The 20,606-nt window shown below is 37.0% G+C and overlaps 1 protein-coding gene across 1 annotated transcript in view; it reads left to right on the top strand.

The window, feature by feature from the left end:
* WDR72 (WD repeat domain 72) overlaps positions 1-19,971 on the top strand; it is a 224,983-nt gene extending 205,012 nt beyond the window's left edge. The window contains exons 19-20 of the mRNA XM_056115668.1: positions 14,331-14,435; positions 19,916-19,971. Coding sequence (XP_055971643.1) covers positions 14,331-14,435; positions 19,916-19,971 — 161 coding nt within the window. The remainder of the gene's footprint in view (positions 1-14,330; positions 14,436-19,915) is intronic.
* The last annotated feature ends 635 nt before the right edge of the window (positions 19,972-20,606 follow it).

Genomic DNA, 20,606 nt, shown 5'->3' with positions numbered 1-20,606 from the left:
CCAGGAGTGACCCTAAGCATTGACTAGTATGCCCCAACAAATAATAATTCAAATGAAATAAAAGTAGTGGTTTTCATTACTTTAAAATATTAACTAAAACACAGTGACTTGTTTGTTCATATATTCCTCCAGTTTTTTGTTTGTTTTTTGGGTCATACCCATTGATGCTCAGGGTGTGGCTCTGCACTCAAGAATCACTCCTGTTAGGGTTCTGGAAAACATATGGGGTACACACACCATGTGGGGTACATGCAAGGCAATTACCCACCGACTGTGCTATTGCTTTGGCTCCACATTTATTCATTTGGTATATATTACGCCCATTGGTAAACTCCAGTTTCTCTGGTCCATGCCAGAGAGAGGAAGCTTAGAGATGTTTACCTAGTACTCCTCCATCATAGGCAGCTCAGCCAGTGCTCCAGGTCTCATTGAGAGTTACCGAAATGATTTAGAGTTCTCTTTTCCTTACAGTTATATTTAGAGTTCAAATATCTAGCATCTTTTGGGAAGGTTGGGCTACACCTGATCGTACTCAGAGCAGACTCCTGGCTTGGTGCTCGGACATCACTCCTGGCAGTGTTCAGAGAACATTTTATAATGTCAGGGATCAAACCCAGGTCATGTGTGAGGTAAGCATCTAAGCTTTGTACAGTCTCTCTTTTCAGTTAGAACTTTCAGCTCTTGTTTGACTTACTTTAGCAAGAAAGAGAAAAACATAAGTGGTCAAATTAGTTCTTCCTACACAAAGTCACTTGGGTGGTGAGACACTTTCTTTTCTCTTTGTCTTGGGTGGGAATGAGTAATAAAGGAAAAGGGATGTGGCTCTCTGATCTGCCCCAGTGGCAGAGAGCAGACGGCAGAAAGACAGAAAGACAGAAAGATACCGCTCAGTCGTTATCGCCAGTCTAGCGAGCGACGAGTCCCAGCTAAGCCTCGCTGTGTTCTGATTGCACCTCCTCCTCAATCTGTGACATGTTTCCCAAAGTCTGCTTCATCAAGCACTACAGTTTTTAAAAACGCATGCAGGCAGACATCCTAGGATATGCCATTAAAGGCGGCTGCAGGGGGATCTTCTAGGAGATAAATGGAATCTGTGTGAAGTAAATTAGTGTGAACCAGTCAATCTGAGCATCAACCCTGAGCCATTTCCGTGGCTGGCTCGCTGGCTGGCTGGAGATGGGGTATATTTCCAAGTACGTGGCCTGGATTCAGAGGTTCTGTTCCACGGGATGGGAGGAACTTGAGGACTGCTTATTCTTGAGAGGAGGCCAATTGCATCTGTGTTTTAGATTTGTCAATGACGTGTCTCTAAAGCCTTTTTGTCTACTGCCCTACTATGGTTTGAGTGCTGTGGAGTGCTGAGGAAAAGACCCTGGACACGAGGCTTCCTCCCTCTTCATGGAGGCTCCAAGTATGCTGTGCTTGGCCCCCAGCTCTCTTTCAAAGAAAATAATGATAGTTTGGCAAAGTGAGTTTATTCCAAATTCCCTCTTCCTGTTTGTTTTTGGGGAAGAAATCATCTCATCTCTGTTACCTAAAGAGACGAGATTCTCAGTCTGATGACTGTGTATTGAAAGTGCAGTTTTGGTCATTGTCACAGTGGGATGGGGGGTGAGGTGGACTGAGGAGACCTCCTTAATAGCAACAAAATGGGAAAACCTTAAGTATTGCATGGAAATAATTTTCAGAGGAAAACTGTGTGAAGCAGTTAAGCCATAAGAATGATTATGATTATTATTTAATATGCTATATAATAAAATTATTATTTAAAGATTATATCACAAGGGTAAATGGTTCTATTATATAAAAGACATGTTTCTACAATTCCATATTCCTTTACAGAGTAGTCTCTTTTACATAAGATTACAAGAATACATCTAGCTAAATTATGGCAAAATAGTTTAATTTTTTATTAGATTAATAAAATTTTATCGCCTCTCCAGAATAAATTATCAGCAAAATGGTTAAACATAGAATAAAAAGGTATAAAGTGGAATGAGGATAAATTTTAGTCTCCTCTTTGGGGAAAATGTTAAAAGCATTCCCATCCCACCTCCAAGAAAGCATTTTGACTATTAAAAGAATAGGTATGTATGTGTCTTGGAATAAAAACTTAGACAAAACAATAATTGTTTAGCTATTCAATAAGTTTCTTTTCTTTTTCTCATCACATTCTTGGAGTCATGTGTCTACAAGGTAGCTTTTGCGTACTTTATGTGACCTACCAGTATTATGGGGTCCAGCGAGACACATTTTATATACAAGATACATTTCAGTTATAGAATGTGTCTGTGAATGTTGGATAGCATGAATCATAGCAAAGATCAAACCAAATGCTTTAAAAATTAAGTGACCCTTTCCTTGAACTAATGAAACAAAAATGGGATGCCCTATGAGAACAAAATTTGTTTTATGCCTGTACATTAAGTTCAGAGAAATGAAATCCCCAGGGTGAGTTTAACTTTGTGATTTATGAGAGTGAGGAAAAGAGAGTAGTGATCAGTATAAGTCCCCTTCTATTGTAAGGGGTAGTATACTATTTTTCAATGTGTGACTTATCCCTTTTGTAAGGGGCAGTACACTATTTTCCAGTGTATGACTTATTTTATAAATTCTTTGAAGTAAAGTGAGGTACTTGGTGCATAAATGATGTGTTGGCCTAGAGGTCTTTTCAGCATTGTCTGCCTGATGTATCCATAATCTAATTTTACACAGATAAAGTATGTGCACTAGACCTATTGTGTTTGTGGAACATACACGCTGCCTATGAATTTTCCAACTGTGTGAGCCTCACTAAGGACAGAAGGAACTGACACATTGGATCAGACCTGTGATTCTTCCAGCTGTGCTTTTTTATTCAGCGCTAGATGATCCACAGTAGAGAAACAACATTGTTCTCATGACATTAGCCTCAAGATATGTGTTTAAGATTATCTCGCTTTGCAATATCTGTAGGTGGACTTGAGGCTTAAAGAAGGGCATACAAAGCTATGAGTCATTACAGGCAAAATTAAATTTACAAGAAAGAAAGGGGAAGTATAACGCTAACTCATGGGGTTAATGAAGATTTCACAGGGAAAAAAGCTTTTGAATTGTGTTGAAAAAAAGTAGTTTGGCTAGCAGAATTGAAGACTGAGGTGAGAAGATGTCTCTCTCTTGGGATCCTTGCAAAGATACAGGCATATAAAATAAGCAAAATAACTAGGAATAATGGGTGGTCTTCTCCCTGTGTAGTGCATGCTATCAGTACCTAAGGTGAGTGAAGTGGAGGAGGGGCAAATCTCTTGACATGAGCTGATACTCTTAGACCTTGATTCCAGAATTTTCCACTGCTAACTGGATAAAGGAATTCCAAATTTTCCTACACAGTAGAGAGATGATCAGATCTTATTTTAAAAATTAAAACCTACCTCAGTTTTTAAAATTACTGGGGAGAAACAACTACTAGTAGATTATTAATCTGGTCACAGTGAGTAGATAAGAAAGTAATTCTTTTGAGTGGCTGGAGGACCTAGAGATGATAAAATGGCAGTCATACATGTACATATTGTCTGGACAAGTTTACAGCCCATATGCACATTCTTCAATGTATAATTTCATATGATAGTCTTTCTCTTCTTAATTCCTTCTTGAGAATTCCTTGTATCCTTCCATCACTTTCTCCTAGACCCTTGGCTATTCCCTTAACTTCAATTACATTCTGTATTGATTGGCTTCAGCCAGTAGAGAGAGATGCCAGATTCCAGGTAAATATCTGAGCTAAATATCTGAGCTAAAATTATAATTAAAATTTAAAAATAAATTAAGAAGCCACGTGAGCTTATCTGTTAGTGTCCTAAAGCTTGACTTCTTGGTTTGAGCATCTCCTTCCTCACATGGCAGCCTTCTGTTGGTCATCTCCCTACATGTGCACATGATCTTAGTACCCTGAGTCATGGCAGGTGATAGCTCAAAGCCTATTCTTGTTCCTTGTTTCTTGTTTCTAGTTCATGTTTCATTTAAATGTTTCTGAGAATTTACTGCACTGAAATGTGTTAAACATCATCAACCTTTATGGATTCACCCTGACAATTGCTTTCTACAGCTTATCTAATCAGTCTAACTTCACAACTCAGAAGCCCTGAATTTTGCCTATATTTCTGGAAATGTTCTATATTCTTCTACATGATAGGTAAAAATTCTAGAGATAAGCGTCTTCTGAAAATTAAGCACACTGATTAATACCGCCTTTTCTACATATATTTACCTGTATCTTTTGCTTCCTATTTCTTAGTTCGCCATGACAACATCTCTTTGTATTAAGCCTCATTTTGTGAAAGTCTTATTATGTTATAATTGTTTGGTTTCCCTTTTTCTACGTTCATGTTTTCTCTTTAAAATTCTCCAGTATCTTTTAGTGATATTAATACAAATACTGAGTGTTAAGTAGTGACAAGTCTTGAGAATTTACTTTAAAATGCTTTCATTTGGTTAATCATTCCAGTAAAATTAACAATTTGCAATGAGTGGATGTATTTTATATGAATGAATTCCAGTAAATATAATCAAAACAAAAAGCAAGAGAAAGCAAACAAAAAACCTATCAGGCCACTTATTTTTCCTATATCTGTTGTGAGTGCATATTTAGGTGTGGATTGAGAGATTAATGCTTACTGCCAATTGCATTAGAGAGCAGTTTTTTATTATTATAGGTCGCATTATCCTTTATGTAATTGTATTTATTATACGTTATAATATGGTTTTATCTTTAATGCATTATAATACATTTTTAACAACCAGACATCTTTACTTCAATCTAAGTAAGTTCTAAACATAAATATATCATTTTGACGCTATTCAAATAAAAAGAAACTCCATTCAGAGTAACTAGGCTTAAAACAATATATGGCAACTGAGACCTTTTTCTTGTTGCCTCCTTCTTAATGTTGACTAAGAACTAGAAAAACGAAGCTATAGACTAGATAATTTGATTTCCTTGTTTTCCATTTCCTATCGAAGGGGATGAAAGAGCTCTGACACTTGACTAACCATCTGAGACAAACATTTTCCCCTGAGATTGAGACAACCATCAGCTGGGAATGCGAGACTGATGACCAACCATTCTCCCCAACTTGATGGTGTCATCTTAGGCTTGGACTATGCAAAGGTTACTGCTCTTATGAATTTCATTGTAATGCCATTGAATAGCTTCTTCTACTGATTTAAAAAAACATTGCTCTTGGTTTTGCAAATATTAATTACTATGGGTTAAATTTCCTATGCTGTAAATCATTATCTTAAATTCATATGTAAAATATATTCCTATGTATTCTTGAATAGTACTTTTGATTAAAGCTTGTCTTGCTTTTCTGACATTTTTCTAGTTTTCAAATGCGAACTAGAAAATTATTTACTATAGTTTTTAAAAAAAATTCTCCCTTTATCCACTGTTCTTCAATTTATCAATATGTGGGAATTTATTTGTCTTTCCCTGTGAAATCTCTTCCTGTTTCAGTTTAGTATATTTTTTAATTATAGGCAGCAAAAATAATGGATTTATGAATTTACTATGGGATTTGATTCTCGTTTTTAAAAGTCAGACACTTTTACAGAGCCTAAATAACACAAAAACTGTTATTTTTATATGTTTGTTTTTGGCCAATATCTGTCAATGCTCAAAGGTTACTCTTGATGGTGCTTGGGGGACCACATGGGATACTAGGAATTGAACCTGAGTCAGCCATATGCAAGGCAAACACCCAAAGAAAGCTATAATTTTTAATTTATATGCATTCTTAGAGCACACTTATGAATTATACTTACCTTTAGTAATGAAAGGCGTTCTTTCATATAAGATGTCCCAGAGTACCTTAATTTTGAATTTAACTATGGCTCTGGTTTAACACAGAAAGCTAGGATTAAGTTTATTCAACTATGTTTGAACAATATATGCTTCTTGCATATTAAGTTATTTCCTATGCCAAATTATATAAAAATAGAAAAATAATAGTAATAGATAGTTTTCTGGAGGAAAAAGAATAGTGATGGCTGGAGAGGTAGTTCAGTGGACCAGAGCACATGCTTTGTATGCAGACACATGGGATTGGTCCCTGATACTAAATGGTTCTTTATGCACTGAGTCAGGAGCAGTCCCTGAACAATGCTGGGAGTGCCACACAGCAAAAAATAATCAATATGAGGATAAGTAATGTGTCTTAAATTAATTTACTCTGAAATTTATTTTATAATGCTTAAGGACCAAAGGTATAAAAATTATTGCAATTTTGTGTTAAAAAAGAAAAAGATCCCTACTGAACTTCTTGCCATGCCTCTCCTAGGAAGGTGGGGGAATAGTTGCCAAGGGAATGGGGTGCTTAAAGACACATGGAGGAACTTAGGGAGGCCTCTTCTTGGTAACTGAAGGTAAGGACTAAGGAAATTCAGCAGAAATGAAAGATTTCTTCATTCCACGTTACTGTCCTTTGCTGTTTCCCACTATCCATATTTTCTCATTGTCATAATTACCCCCTAACTTGTCTATCTAAAATGTTCTTGTATGATAGTGTTATAGATAATTTTATTAGGGTTGGTTTCATGACAGCCTTGACTTGGGCAAATGGAGTGAATGAGTCCATCTTTACATATTAAAAGAATAGAAAGAAAATTTCATGACTTCATTTTTCCTAACAGCTGTGTAGTATTCCATTCTCCAGATGTACCATAGTTTCTTGATCCAGTCGTCTGTTCTCAGGAACTGGGATTGTTTCCAGATTCTGGCTTGTGAGCAGTGCTGCAATAGACATAGAAGTACAGATGGCATTTCTGCTGTTTTGGGGGGGTCCTCAGGGTATATTCCAAAAAGTGGTATCACTGGGTCAAATGGGAACTCAATTTCTAGTTTTTGCTTAAAAATGGTTGGTCATATAGAATATCATGCTGAGTGAAATGAGAGGAACGGATGAATTCAACAGACTGCATTTATTTGTGGGAATTAAAAAAAATATATATGAGACTAATATTCAAGGCCAGGGAAAACAGGGGCCAGGAGGACTCATCAATAGTTCTAAGCTTGCCACAAGTGTGTGGGGCAAAGGGCAATTAGGATAGAGAAGGGAATAGTATGACAGTAATAGTTGGAAATGATCACTTTGATTTTTTAAATTATTTTATAAAGTTGTTCACAATAATTCATTACATTTAATATTCAAACACCAGTCCCACCACCATTGCACCTTCTCACCATCATATTTCTAAATATTTCCATCCCAGATCCTAAACCATGCCTCCCAAAGCAGAACCAAAACAATTAATTTCATATTGCATGTTATTAATAATCCACTAAAAATGATCCAATAAAGTTTCCTTAGAGGAAGGCGAGTGAAGATCTCTGAATTTCATCTTGGAGCTATTAAGCCCTTGTGTAAGAGATTACTGACATGTTTTTTTTTGCTATGCTTGGTACATCAGTGGTGGTGTAGAGTATGAGAGTTCCAGGAATTCTAAAATTCTGAAATACAGCAGATTCACTCATGGTTGAGGTATATGTTGCTTTCTTCTGGGAGCATTGTTTTTAAGTCTCTGGATCATGGCCATTGATGAAATTATTTGATTCCAAGGGAAGTTGCCAAACTACTGGTAAACGTGGGAAATGGGGGGAGGAGCCCATTCCCACTCCAAGCAATCTTGGAGAGGAAATGATTCCTTTGAACAGGAGCTGAATGTTGAAAGTGGGTGAAGGGATATACCTAATAACCTTTCAGTGTCTGTATTGCAAACCATAAGGCCCAAAGGGGAGAGAGACAGAGACAGAGACAGAGACAAAGAGACAGACAGTGACAGAGAGAGACTGAGAGACAGAGAGAGCACTTTCCATAGAGACAGGGGTGGGAGGGTGGGAGGAAAACTGGGAACGTTGGTAATGGGAAATGTACACTGGTGAAGGGACAGGTATTGTTCAATATATGACTGAAACAACTCATGAAAAAGAAAGAATATACAGAATTAGGACTGCACTGAGTTTCCATTTAAGACACATGAATTGAGGAAAATACAAATCACAGTATACAGATATGAAGGAGCATCTTCCTTCATAAGCTTAATAAGTCATTTAATGGTAATTAAGAAACTTTTCATTCCTTAGTCCTTCCAAAGCCAAGAGGGAACCAGTGCAATCATATATAGATGGAACGAGAGTATATCCTGTTGGATAAAGTCCATCAGAAGGAGACAGGTACAGAAATCTCACTCTCATATGTAAGTTATAAGGAAACATTGCAAGGGACAAACAAATGACCAAAGGCAACAGAACCTGAAAACTGCTCTACAAAACTGAGTTTATCATGGGCAAACAGGAGGGGCTAACTAGAAGTAATAAAGCATTGCTTTAAAAGATCGAGTAAGCAACTGATACTACTTTCTGTTTCATTTCAAGAAGTTCGATTTCTCAGGGGGATATGAGTTCAAGTAAAGGGGGGGGTGCTCTGACTCTTACTAGATGAAGATTTTTTTTTTCCAGGAGTCATTCTTTCTTGTGGGTCAGGAGATATTTCCTGGGGTAATTTTCTGCCTAGGCCTCACCACATTTAAATATCGTAATGCTGAGAAAGGGCTGGAGTGATAGAACAGCGGGTAGGGCATTTGCCTTGCATGTGGCTGACCCAGGTTCAATTCCTTCATCTCTCTCGGAGAGCCTGGCAAGCTACTGAGAGTATCCTGCCTGCACTGCAGAGCCTGGCAAGCTCTTCATGGCATATTCGATATGCCAAAAATAGTAATAACAAGTCTCACAATGGAGATGTTATTGGTGCCCCCTCGAGCAAATCAGTGAACAATGGGAGGACAGTGCTACAGTGCTACAGTACTAACGCTGAGAAAATGAAAGAGGGAATTTTTTGAGGCAAATTGAAACCAAATAGACAAGAACAAGGCAAAGGAAGATAATCATTCATAACCCTTTTCCACACTTTCCACAGCAGCCATAGTGTTTCTCCTACAAGTTTCTGAGTTTCTCTAAATCCATTCCCAGGATTGGCCCATCGTATAGATTTAGTGCTCAGTCTGAGGATGTGGTGCTCTTCACATCCAGCAGTTCTAGGGGCCACCAACAATAACCCAGTGATCTCAGAGGTCTCTGCAGTGCCAGGAATGGAGCTTGGGGCCTCATGCACTCAAAGCATGTACTCTAGTCCCTTAATCTATTTCCCACAGTTAAATATTATTTTAAAATTACTGATTTTGGTGTCAGAGAGAGAGTAAAGTAGGTAAGGCATTTGCCTCGCATGCAGTTGACCCACGCTCAATCCCTGGCACCCTGTAGGGACCTCCAAATCCCATCAGGAGGGATCCCTTAGTGGAGAGGCAGGAGTAAGGCCTAAGCAGAGGTAACTGTGACCCAACCACTCACCCCCCCACCCACAAATTTACTGGTTTCATATTGTCTACAATTGAGCCATTCATTTATTTAGGATGTAAAGGAATTACATTCATAATCCAACTCACCTTTGCAAAATGTATGGACTTTCTCTCTCTCTTGCTTTCAGTTGTCAATATTTTGAGTTTTGTGATGAGGAAATGGAGTTGCCTTATGTCTTTTAGTGACAGAACTGTCAAGAGAAGTTTGTCCTTTTCCCCCTTGCTCCCTAAATGTTGATCATCATCCATTGTAGAGGGAATAAAGTTAATTTTAAATTAAAGATGAGCCTTGCAACCATTTTCGGTTTATCGATGTCAAAAGTATTTCTCTGCCAAGCTTTAAAATACATCTTCAAAAACTACTGAAAATATTCAAGAACTTTAGTGACTAACTACAAATGGACTTTGGTATTGATAAATACAAGTCAATATTTATAGTGAAATGACTTACTGTGATAAATGGGCCCACCATCAGTAAAGATCAAATTATTGATGAGGGAAAGGAAAAACTTGGCTGGCGAACATCTACAGGTGGGAAGTACTAGCCACTACCATAGTTCGGGAAAAGCTCAAAGAGTTGTTAGAAAGGTTAATTAAAAATACATACAAAAGTAGGAAGCAATATTCTGTCATAGGAATCATTTGTGACACTAGGCTAATGTATTTCTTTGGCCATGCTCAGCTCATACCTTTTTATTTGCCTTGAATAAATTCAGACTAAGAGTATATATTCCCTCTCAGAAATAGATAATTCATTATAGCCAGAGCAATAGAACAACTCATAGGGCATTTGTCTTGCAAGTGTATAACCCAGGTTTGATCCTTGACACCTCATGTAATCCCTTCAAGCCTCACCACAAGTGATTTCTGAGTGCAGAACCAGGAATAGCAATCTCTGAGTACTGCCAGATGCTAGGTGTGCACCCCCAAGATAGAAGAGAGAGAATATATGTTTGTATGTGTGTGTATACATATATATATATATATATATATATATATATATGTCTTCTGCCTCCGAGCCTGGCTGTCCTCACTGGGACCCCTTGCAGGAGGGAGGGTTGAGTTTCTCCCCCCTCCCCCCACCCTGAACAGAGCCCTAGCAGCTGAGGACCTCTGGAGCCAGCCATGGCCAAGCTGGGACCACTCTCCACACGTCCGGACGGGCCTCATGCATGAAAGAACTGGCAGAGGAACCCAGGCATGCGGGTCCCAGGGCTGAGGTCTCCAAGCCTACTCGGATTGGGGCTGGGCCTTCTCTACCCAAAATCCCCCCCCCCCCCCCCCAATCTTCCAGTAGGTTGGCGTCACACCCACCAGCTGCCACCAGAGCCAGGTTGGTCAAGACGCAGAGACTATAAAACCCAGCTCCCGGAAGCGTGCGGCTGCATTTGTGCCACGCAACATCTTATTTTTTCCTTTGGAGAACCTGGCAGGCTACCAAAAATATCCTGCCCGCACGGCAGAGACTGGCAAACTTCCCGTGTCGTACTCAATATGCCAAATACCAGTAACAATGATGGGTCTCATTCTCCTAATCCTGAAAGAGCATTGAAATGGCTCTTTTAGAATCTCAGGGCTAGGAAGAAGGAGATGTTATTGGTGCCTGCTCGAGGAGATCGACGAACAACAGGATGATTGTGATCGTGATATATGTAAAATTCAAGTTTCACTTTTGGTCTACCAATTTGGGAGAGTTGCTTATGTATTTTTAAAAACTTGTCACTCCTGGAAAATTGACTCTCAGTGACCTACTCATTACTTTTATACTATGTCAACTAAATAAAGTTGTATGAGAGTGCACCAAATTTTCTTTTATTATTTTACCCTTTACCTTCTCTAGCCTACAGCTCTACTCATAAAATAACAATAGATATTTGTTGATTTTATCTTTTTAAAAACTTAATTTATTAGAGAAATCTTTTGTCTCATATCCTGTCAGAATTTAATGATGAAGCATCACTTGAAACACCCAAAAGAACATTCTCAGTGGTTAGCTTATCAAAAAAGAAAAGTGGAATGGCAGTAATTAACCTCTCCAGTGTCTGGTGTTCCAGTCCACAGAATATAGGTATTACTTCAAAAGAAATTTAATTGTATACTCTATAAACTACCCAGGAAACATGAACAGTTTGTATCATCACACATTTGGAAGTGAAAGTATAATTAAGCAAGTATCTGTAAACAACTTTTTATTCTATCTTTATACAAACCACACCCACCAAAAACATTAAGAGAGACAAAAACAACTGCTTTAGTGAAGATCTTAGCGCTAAATCTAAGTCTAATCTCATTTTCTTGATAGATTTGAGATGTCAGTTGAGCCTGAGAACACATCATCAGCATCAGTATGTGCAAGGTATCTCACTTTGATGCCTTAATGCCACGAAGCCCTTATGTCTAGAATAGAATTTTGCTGGAGCAATGAATAAACAGTAATTTTGTTGAAACAACGAATAAACAAATGAGCATGTGAAAGTTAATCATGTATGAAAAAATGTATGAGAATAGTGGATGGGATGAAAAATGCAGTGTATTTGTATATATAAATATAGATTACTACCTATTAGATATTACTAATAAATTTAACTTATCACTATACAATTAATTTCTAATTGTAAATAGTTATATAAATGTATCAAAAATGAATTTGTTAGACCATATAAGAAAAAAATATTAAAAAATGAAAAATTTTGACCAAAAATATTATAAAATAGTATTCAATTTTGACGTACTTAATTGTCCCACCTAAACATTCCACAAAATGTTTATGAACTAAACTACAGATTAATAAACTATGGATTAATAACTTCTATAAGTATTCTCTAAAGAGAGAAAAATTAAATTAAAGCAAGCTCCATTAATAATTATATAGGTCATAGATATTTCCCCTTCCAACCCGTAACACCATCCGGAAATAGTCCATTCTTTATCCAAAACACTCAACTGATACAGCCAAAGGTAATTAAAAGTCCATTCCCACCTGGATCAGAAGCTTGCACACAGAAGGTAAGTTCGTTGGTGAGAATTTTATTGTAGATGCTCATCTCCTTGTGAAACATCTGCTTCATCCATTTTCTTTGCTTTTTCCAAAAAAATGCAGAAACTTTTTATGACCAAAGTACTGTTTGACACCCACAAAACACTGATAAAGGATGCATGCATGGTCCCTACTACCTTTTTTCTTCCCCAGAAAATTCAAACACAAAATGAAAAGTGGTGTCTATTTCAAATCAAAGCAAGCTATATTTTCATCTCCTTATACCTGGTCCCCAAGAAAAGGTTTTCGAGAAGCAGCGAAATCAAATTCTATGTTCACATTTCCACAGGAAAGAGAAGTAGAGTTTGTGTCCTTAGAAGGTTACTGGGAAAACTTAAGGGAATATTTAGAACAGATTTAGGCAATGATCCTCTTTCAAGGTATGTATAGACAAGGTCGGAGTGATAGTACAGCGGGTAGAGCATTTGTCTTGTATACGGCTGAGCCGGTTTCAATTCCTGGCTATGTGTGTGTATATGGTATGTATGGGATCCCAAGCACCACCAGGAGTAATTTATGAATGCAGAACCAAGAGTAACCCCTGAACATCGCTGGGTGTGACCCCAAAATGCCAAAAAACTGTGTATATACAGGGCTTTGGATATGCATACTATGCACACTTTGTGCAAATAAGATGTGATATGGAGGGGTGGATATCTGTGAATGCTCAGGAAGGTTCCTCTGTATCATCGTTCCACTTGGAAAGTAGCACAGGCTCTGGCCTCTGTATTTGTTCCATCATCTTCTAACGAAGGTTTTATGAGTGCAGTCAGATCTACTGTCCCATGACGACAAGCATATTTATTCCACAAATGTGGATTTACTGCTTTCATCACTGATAAGTTGAATCTTTTTTTGTGAGGTCTAGACCTGAGGAGAACTTGGGTGTGTTGGAGGCAGCCCATCTCTCAGAGAGAAAAATCCTGGATCATAAATATTATATATATATTTTTATATACTTTTTATATTATATGACATGGGTTTTGTCTTTGAGAATTTGCTTCATCTTGTTATTCTTGAGCTTGTGTTGAAGACAGTGGCCATGGTTCCTGATGAATGTTTCTGTGTAGTAATGTAATCTGAATTTGTTACGTAGTCAGACAATTGAGACCAAGTATTTTAACTTGTGAGAGAATGCAAAGACTTAATTTATGTTTTTCTAACAGAACGCTAGAACAAATGGTGTAAGGTGCTTTTGGGAAATATTAGATCGCCATGCTAGCTTCTGTACCTGTTGACAGTTCCTACTCAGAAAACTGAATCTATGACAAGTTATCTTCAGATTTACCATCCCAAACCCCAGGTGTCATTGCCTGTGGTGTGGGGGTGTATTTGTTGGTGTTTATACACTTCCTTTTATGGTCTCTATCAAGGAGATGGTTTTGGTATTTGATACTTAGATTTAACTGAATGAAAGAGGATCAAAATGCACGCAAAGAATTTATCAGCTGTGATTTGTGAGACAAGGGAGAAACCACTGCACCAGCTTCCAAGTTGTCTTCCTAATTGACTAGGCTGATGACTAGACAGAAGTCTGTGTCCTGTTGCCATTAATTGACTATATTGTTTTAGATTTATGCATTAAAAATACGATTTCTACTTCGAAGCGATCACTTTGTTACTTTGTAGCTTTTAAGCTGATGCCTGAACTTATTTTTCTTCTAAGATAAAGTCTCATCTATAGATTTTTCAACTAATTACATGTCTGCCAATACATACTTAGAGGATACATTTTATTGCAATTTATTATTTGTGTTTGCATAGTATGTCCCTCTAACTATCTGTGGACCTGAAAGGAAATGTTTTAATGCTGCTTATTACTACTTTTTCATCCCTTGTGTTCTCTCTCTCTCTCTCTCTCTCTCTCTCTCTCTCTCTCTCTCTCTCTCTCTCTCTCTCATAGCTCCAGTCAGTCCAGTGAAGCATGACAACAACTCAACCTCGGCAAACTTCCAAGAGACCGAGGACATGCCTGACAGATGTGTCTTGGAGGAGTCCAGGAGTCCAGGTGAAAGCCATTTGAAAATAGTCAAATATTAAATGATAAGTTTGACACACTTTGGGGTCCTTGGAAGGGGGTGGACAGAGATGATATTGTGATGGGGGTGGACGGAGATGATATTGTAACACAGCTTTCTCTTAGCAGCTGCTCTGTCAAATTAATGATCACCTCCAGGGGTCACCATGTGGAGCTGTTATCTTTTCCTCTTTCATCAAGAATTCAGTTAGAGGAAGTACAAAGGCTTTATGACTGAGAAGAAAAGCTGGCATTATTATATTAGTTCATTATCATTAACTTTAGGCTAAACTGGTTAACAGGGGCAGAGATTGGAAACTGGAGAAATGGCAACCTTTGAAATATTTTGTGTAATCTTATGAAATGAAAGTGGAGAATTGGAGAGGAAATATATTGTCGTCCTCATGTTCTACTTACTTTTCTAAGCCTAACAGTAATGATTGATTGGCCTTTTTCAATGATTTAGACCAAAATAAAACAAATGGAACTACTTGTTCTACTTTGTTCAGTTAACATTGCCAAGTTGTGTTTCTTGGTATTTTCTCTCTAGAAAGAGTAGATTAAAATGTATCGAAAGTAAATAGCCAGAAATTACTCAGTATAGATTTCTGATTCTCTTTTAGTTTTTTTTGGGGGGGGGGGAGGGGAGCATGCTAGTCTTTGCAGCTAGCTAATTAAAAAGGAAAAATATCTTGTCAAAGTTGAATGGACATGTATAGCAATCATAAGATGCTAGAAGTGACCTTCTTCCCATCAATGAGTTAACTATTTCATCACACTGCATGTGTTTCTTCCCCATATTCAGGCCACTGTGTACCGTCCATCCTCTTGCATTTTTGCGTGCTGCTCTATGTATCTGATTTTTGATTCATCCTTTCTGTGGCCTGTCAGCTTAGTTAAGAGATTTCCAAATCTTGTAGTCTTCGCTGACAGGGGGCAGCTGCAAACAGTCCCCTGATCCTTCCCTGAGGAGAGCGACTGAGATTTAATTTTCAGTGAAAGGTGCAGTCTGCAATCTATGTCAAGTCCCCTAAGTCATCTCCGAACCCCACTAGAGCCAGTGGCGATGGCGTTGTATTTCAGTCCCCTTCACTACACCAAGATGCTTTGAGAGATGAAGTGGGGGCTGCGTGTTCTTTCCCAGTCACAATTTTGCTTTAGCATCCCAGGGAATGGAGAAATGGCATCTTCCGTCATGACAGAAATCTCTTCCAACGCATTAGCTCCATTGCCTGTCATAATATCTAAAAGACAAATGTGGGTTTGACCCACTCAAAAAGGGAGAGAGTAGTGGTGTCATCAAGTTTCTCTTAAAATTTATTTTTAAATTACCTTTATCTTTGACCAAAATTTCCTACTTCTAATAAAGATTTTTTAAACCGTTTATTGAATAATAAATGCTTTCTAATATTCACTTATCTAACTGTCAGGCAGATAAATCCGGGAGGCAGGTTTTTACCTAAGTGTTTCTTATATTTGGCAAGAACATATCAACTTTATACCATTCCAGAAGTAGAAAAAATTTCATTCTGCCTCAATGTGAGTGAAATTGTAGTGAGTTCAAATACAATACTGACGACTATAAACAAATGGATGTATCCCAAAATTAAGATTAGTTAGAAAGTACAATTACTGATTAGGAATCCTAAGTTAAAAAGTGAGTACTGTTCTATACGTTGAACATCATTAAACTGGTAATAAAGAATGAATTACTCTGGTTTTTTCCTCTGTCCATTCCTGCATTTTAAGACATCGAGCCTTATAGGCCTAGAAACCTCTAGAGAGTTCTCTCCTGGTCTCGCTGCCTTCCACTGAGAATTTGTGGCTTGGTTGTCATGGAGACATCGTATTTCTCCAAGAATTGCTCATATTGATCCGTGGCCAGGCGTAAATGGCCAAGCGAGTGTGAGGAATAAAGGGGGCTGGGCAGGCCTATAAAATGACCAGGGCTTGTGGGTTGGAAATAAGCTCATAGCAAACACTTAGGTAAAAAGAAAGAAGCAGTATTATTTTGTTTCAGGATTTCTTTTTGCACTTTGGGCCATTGTCTTCTTTCACGATGAACTGAAAGAAACTTGTTACTCACTTGTCATATCAGATCTTTGGTGCTTGTTCTGACACAGCTGTCAGCCTTCCAGCTCTGTGCAGTTCAGGGACACACAACAAAGAGGCAGTGACATGAATTATTTATCGCTCCTTGTGTGGATAAAATTCTGTGATAAGAAATTAAGACACTTCTGACAGGGGTGCTTGTTTAGTTAGAAATATTTTGATGAAAGCACATGTTTCCTTGAAGTATAAGCATTTGAGAGGCAAAAATTCTTAAAACTGGAAACAAAGAAGATATATGCAATGGATGGTACTAAGGGCCTTTCTTGAACTGTGTGAAATGTCCACTTTTCAATGTGGCCAAATTAACTTTGAAGCATTGAACCATTCCAATGTAGGAACTCCAAGACCCTAGATATTATTTTGGTGACTTATAATTACCTTAGTTATCCCTATTTGTCACGTATGAGTAATGTTATCAGCCTTTGTTAGAAGTGAAAAAAATAAACTTTGGGTTTCATAAAAGATAAGCTTGGGAAGATGTCTCAACTTATAGCGATGTTTCAATAATTAAACTTAGATTTGCAATATTCTATACCACCCCTTACTCCTTTCTTGGAAAGAGTGTTTAAATCTGTGTTTAAATACATCATTCTTACATTTCATCTAGAATATTGTAACTAATCTTAAACTCCTTGTAATATTTTTTATACATATATGCAGAATCCCCTCCCTTTGTAAAGTTGATTTTACTCAGTCTTTTAGCTATAATGGATATTGACCTTACATAGTTTTATCTATGCTCTTAAAATGCGTAATATGTTTATTATCATTTTGAATAAATAGTCCTGTTTGTTTGAATAGCATATAGAAAATGTGACAAAATATCATTTTCCCGTTCAATCAATGTTCAAGAATATTGCTTCGTAAGCCATACTCTACATATAAAATTATTTTCTTTGAATGTCTCCTAAACATCATTTTCTTCATATCTCAGGTTTTCTATTGTTAATACCAGTCATTTACATATGCAGAGAACTCAAAAGCATAGAATAGCTAAAACATTTTCTTTAAAAGGTAAAGTTGAAAGTGCATCAAGTTTTTTAAAGATCAGCTTTTTAGATTTATATGAAAATATAAATTTATATGAATATAAAATATAGATTTATATGAAAAAAATGAAAATATAAGATTGACTGTTAATTGATCATCTTTGAATGGAGAGGATTGGGATTCAGCATGGAGATGATTATTTTACATTGACATCCTGCATCTCCTGTACTGAAGCACTGAGTTGAAGAGGACAGTTCATTTAACTTGGGCTGAGGTATGTTTCTAAGTCACCATACAAACAGATGCCTGCTGGGGCAGTTCTGGCCTCTAGAGCACACAACTTTATTCATCATGCCATTGTGAGCTCTCTGTTGTTTTGGTCTGTATATCTAGGTGTCTTTAGTCCATTAAGGCTGGCAAAGGAACTTCAGATCCAAGCATTCTTATTCCTTTGACCCTGGAGGTCTTGTTTTATTGGTGAAGGTCTCTCAAGCTGTGCTTTTCTTTGGTATAATTTATTAGCAAGGAGTTTGAAGCACAGGTGAATCCCAGATTGAAGCCACTGGCTTAGATCTGAAATCTGCAGCTGCTCCATAGGTATTTAAACATTCCAGAAAACTCTGAGAATGACTGATGTCTGGTAATAGAAGTATGGAGACACCACTGTGAATGACAGAATTAAAAAAGTATATTTTAGGACTCATTATGTTTTTTCTCCCCCTTGATCTTTTCTCTCTTTCCCTTTCTCTCTCTGGTGTTTGGACCACATCTGTTAGTGCTCAGGGCTTACTCCTGTCTCTGCACTCAGGGATCATTTCTGGAGGGCTCAGAGCTCCATATGGGGTGCTAGATATTAAACCGGGGTCTGTTGCATGCAAGGCAAATACCCTACTCACTGTACTATCACTTGGTCCGAAGGTCTCTTCTGAACCTGAATGAAGGTATCACAAAAATAGTTCAGATTCATCTTTTGCTATTTGACTTTTGTTCACTGTTCTTAATGAAAATTAGAGTACAGGATATAATAAAATATAGTTCTTCCCCTCATCTTTATACTCATGATATTAAAAATTTTTAATGTGACTTTCATGAATCTTATCTAACTACTAATAAGAGATCATAATATGTTAATTACCATATTGGCCCAGAAAATTAAGAAATTTACTTTTTAATACACAAGGAACAGCCGTACCATTAAATATAGCTTCAGCTGAAAATAGTGACAGGAGCAAGTTTGGAAATAATTTTTAAAAGGGCATTCAGTTAAGCATTTTCATGTCATTTGAAGTAGTTTATAATCAGATGCATTCTTCCATTAATAGAACATTTGAGTGGTTTTTATACAGCATGTTATGTGTATGGATCTATGTACATCACTGTCAATATTGCATTTGTGTAAATCTGATGAACAAAACTAGATTTCTCACAGTTTCCAGGAGATACTGCATTGTGGAAAGGCAAAGTAGATTTTTTTTCCCCCTTTTCTTTTACTATGCTGGCTCATGAATCACCAGCAAATACCAGGTAGCAGAAAGTAGGACAGATTCAGGGCTGGAGTGTTGGAGATGGCTGATGATGATGCATGAAGCAGAAAAAATGTGGAATGTGTGAGTATCTCATCAGTCATAGCCATGAAGAGTGCTCCTAATGGTTAATGCGAAAAATTCCTAAAAGAATAATTTCAGTAGTAAAATGTTTATTTTTTTCTGCTAGTTATATTTAACAATGTCAGTGTTTTTGAAGTCTCCTTTACCAAGAGAGACTTTTTTGGGCATATACTTTTCAAGCCTATAAGTTGTATGTGTAATATTTGATATTATAACTAAACCAAGTAATCAGCTTCTTGAGTTTTGCCAGTAGGAATGGTGAGTTACTATATATGTGGCCACATCATTTGTTAAAAAGCATAAGAAGCAGTTAACCAAGCTCAGCTCCAACAAGTTTGATAGTTTAACTAAGTGATACTTTAGCCTACATTGAAAAACATGCCTTCAGCTGGAACATTCATGATTTTAATTCTATAACTCAAACCATGTTTCAGTAAAGTATATTACATTTTAAAACTAATTTCTGATTTCACTAGGAGAGTGAAGCTGCTTGAAATTTATGGTTGTTTACTAATTTCAAATTCGTGTGTAGAAAATTTTCATCTGTACTGGAAGTTTAAAGGCAGTCTTGTTAAAAATGTATAATAAAATATATGGGACTTCACTTACTAGATGAGAATATTTAGCTTTGTTTCATGGATAAGTGAGAAATATAGAAATTATAAGTAGTTTGCTCCTTGACTCTCTTCCTGACTTTTTCATTTCCTTCCTGCTTTCTTTCTATATTTCACACTTAACCCAAAATATTCTGTTTTGTTTTAGGTGAGTCAAGGCATCATTCATGGATAGCAAAGGTGTGCTTCTGTAAGGTGTGCTGAATGGAATATCATCTATAGAAATTGGATTTGGACAAATTAAGAAACCACCAGTATGTCAGATGCTTATTACTGTTTATAGGCTCTGTTGTTATTGACCATGACTTGTGACTGTAATAAATTCATTAGTGCTTTAGCTATAGTGTAATTAAAATATAAGTACTTATGTAAATATGCAAATGAATCTAATTTTAGAAAATCAGTGTCTAAATCTTTTTATACTTGTAGTTTTTCTAATAGTTCCAAAAAGGAATATAGGCCTAAGACACAAATTTAACACACTTTTAATTCCCTTCTCCCCTCTTTATAGTTGCCAAATTACATAATGTGTAACATTAAAACTGCATTGCTTTTAAAGAATGTAACACAAGTGCTTTTAATATTGGTTCAATGTATTTAAGCTGAAGGTTTATCAAATGTGTTTGGTCTGTGAACATTAGAGTATTCTTTTGGTAGAAATTTAACTCTTAGCTGTCACCCTACAATAAACTCATCTCTAAACATAAGCATGAAATGTTGTCAACCAACACCCCATTCCACACAGTTCAAATAAATGATATCCAATATAACAGGAACCAATCTTATGTGGCTAAGTTAATTTAGGCTTTAATGACACAGAAGCTAATGTCTTTAGCTAA

The sequence above is a fragment of the Sorex fumeus genome, unplaced genomic scaffold (genome assembly GCF_029834395.1).
Source record: "Sorex fumeus unplaced genomic scaffold, SorFum_2.1 ptg000029l, whole genome shotgun sequence".
NCBI lineage: Eukaryota > Metazoa > Chordata > Mammalia > Eulipotyphla > Soricidae > Sorex > Sorex fumeus.
This window is presented reverse-complemented; position numbering and strand designations above follow the sequence as displayed.